At 37.4% G+C, this 2,601-nt stretch overlaps 1 protein-coding gene across 1 annotated transcript in view; it reads right to left on the bottom strand.

The window, feature by feature from the left end:
- Positions 1-4: 4 nt before the first annotated feature.
- The window catches only part of LOC107692325 (sarcoplasmic/endoplasmic reticulum calcium ATPase 2-like), a gene marked incomplete at its 3' end in the record, with an annotated part of 20,147 nt that continues 17,550 nt past the window's right edge, over positions 5-2,601 (bottom strand). The window contains exon 6 of the mRNA XM_016491306.1: positions 5-21. Within this exon, the coding sequence (XP_016346792.1) occupies positions 5-21 (17 nt within the window). The remainder of the gene's footprint in view (positions 22-2,601) is intronic.

The raw sequence follows: 2,601 nt of genomic DNA, 5'->3' as shown, positions 1-2,601 counted from the left end.
CAGCAGGAACTTTGTCACCCACTAACAGGAAACAAAAACATGCTGTTAGATAGAGATAAATCCAGTGCTTGAAGTGAACAAGGCCAAGCAAAATAACACTGTCATGACGTTCCAAATTTATAAGAGCATATCAAACCTCGATAAAAGAGCCAGAACACTTTAGAAGACAGGTAAAGGACTTGGGTCTCCACAAGCAAAGCAAGACAGCTGTATCACCGATGAAAGCAAAGGTGCCACTACACTTTCAAAGGAAAGGCACAGTGTCAAGTTGAAACCATGAACCACCAAGAAAGCACCTCCTGAATCTCAAGTATCGGCTTTACATCTAATGGCTTGGCAATTGACGATAATGGATTGTGCTTTCAAAGGATGAAATGAAGGCCAAAAATACATCACTCATCTAAAAAGAAAAAATGACAAACCATGTTATCGTGGGGTGGTTGGGTTTAAATTTCAAGTTTTTTTTCCAGAAACCTTTTAAGGCACACTTGCTAAGTTCTTAAGCAAGCTTTACAAAACTAAATATTACAAGAATTATGGCAATGCTTCATCTCATCCAGGCCTTTTTAAGTCACATAGTAGGACAATCTCAGCATCTACAGATCTTGTTGTGAATCTGCAGATCACCAGCGAGAAATTTTTATTTGGCACCAATACTAGAAAAAAGCCTCCAACAACAATTTTTCTGGACAGGACCTACACTGAAGAGGTTAATGAACAGCGTCAAAAGCTTTGAAACATTCTTGTTCTACTTGGACAAAAATAGACACCGCTTCACTCTTTCCACAAACAGAGGTGGGCTTAGTAATTGCTACTAGGAAAAGAGCAAATGTAAATACCTTAATCTTTTCTAAACAAATCTCTTAATGAGTAAGGTGACTGATACTTGAGCTGGCTAAAACGCTTGACGTTTATTAGTAATTTGAGATGGCGTCTGTTTGAAGCCGTTGCTTGACATGTAAATTGAGTTTATTAAAGGGCAGGCAATGACAAAGCATCTTTTCACAGGATGTTCTAGGTGGAAAGAATGTTAAATAACCAGAGGATTTGGTCCTGGATGCTTTGCCTTTTCTGGACTAAGTTTTCCCCAACATGCAAGTGCACTGATAGGCCTCTATGCCCTTTTAATGGAGTGGGAGACATGACGGGTGGTATCAGACCAACAACTAATACAGGTCCTAAAATGGAAAAGCTATTTTGAAATGAACTAAGGTGCACAGTCAAGCTAACACTCAACGTAAATAGATTTAGTTTTAGATGAAACTATAAGTCCATAGAATGTAATGATACTTACAAACTATATATAATTGACATATACAGCACATTTTGGCAATATATTAGATGTATTGAAACTGAACATGCTTTATTAGATTTATTAACCACACACTTAGACAGTGAAGTGCACTCAGTGCTGCTCTAAGAGAGTTCTGGATTTCAAAAATAAAGTTTCTATGATCCCATTTATAAAAATACACATTCAAAATGCCCCTAAACTAAACTAAAGAATGTGGCACATAATCCCGATATATACCTCAAGTTAGAAAAAGGTCATGTAACAAGGTAACCTACTTTAGGTAGACAAGGAAAGAAAGTCTTATAAGAATAGATCGTAGAAAAATCTTTTTTGGAGCGTTTAATATTATTTTAATAACACTAGTTAATGGCAAAGAGTTAAAAAGTTAAAAAAAAAATTGCACAAGCCTCAGGCATTTTAATTAAAAGAATGCTCAAAAACATCTTCAAAGGCCAGCTATACTATAAAGCTTAGAGTTGTATTATAGATCTCTAGATGATTTCATCTAGCATAACGGTGCTCAGAGAGACCAATACCAACCCAAAACACACACAAAAAAAAAAATCAAGGTCACTATCACTGAAACAAAACAACGAAGTTAAAAAACTGAGAGCAAGTGATTGTATCATATTTGCTGCTAATGAAGGGTTGGAAACAAACTGTCAAACACTCCTCAATGACTTAAAAAAAGCTTCAGCTACTTCCTCTTCCTGAGAAACAGCATAGGTCCTCCTTTAAGTTGTGACAACGGTTACAGCAATTCCAACTGAGAGTTATTCATGGGTAAACCATGTGGTTTTAACTACAAAATTTTGCGCCAAAGATATTCATCTTTGGATGATCAAGACATAAGAACAGAAAGAGCCTGTACTGTGAAATACTGGCAATTAAATTACAATAGGTGACTTAAAAGTTCACTTAAGTAACTTCAAAAAAAAGTGTAGAAGGTAGCTAGTAGGGCTGTGCGATTAATCGAAATCAAATCGAAATCGCGATTTGAGACGTTGCGATTTCCTAATCGCAAAGCCTGCGATGTGGACGCGATATTACTCTGTTCCAGAGCATATGCATGACTGCCAGCCTCGAGTTGCAATCTTACTTGCCCTGGGCAAGAGTGAGCGCACCTCCATTCTCCCCAATCAGCACTGCTCTAGCCAACTGCGCAAACAGCCACCAGTTAAAAAAATGTAAAAAAAAATTTAAAACGGAACGCGGGACGGGAGAGAGACAGAGTGAGATTATGGCGTCTACTGGGTCAGATCGATAGTTAGGCAAATTAAAACTAAAGAAAACCGTATGCAACTTAA

Source organism: Sinocyclocheilus anshuiensis, unplaced genomic scaffold (assembly GCF_001515605.1).
Source record: "Sinocyclocheilus anshuiensis isolate Anshui unplaced genomic scaffold, SAMN03320099.WGS_v1.1 scaffold478, whole genome shotgun sequence".
NCBI lineage: Eukaryota > Metazoa > Chordata > Actinopteri > Cypriniformes > Cyprinidae > Sinocyclocheilus > Sinocyclocheilus anshuiensis.
The sequence above is the reverse complement of the archived record's forward strand: the minus strand, read 5'-3'. Positions and strand labels throughout refer to the sequence as shown.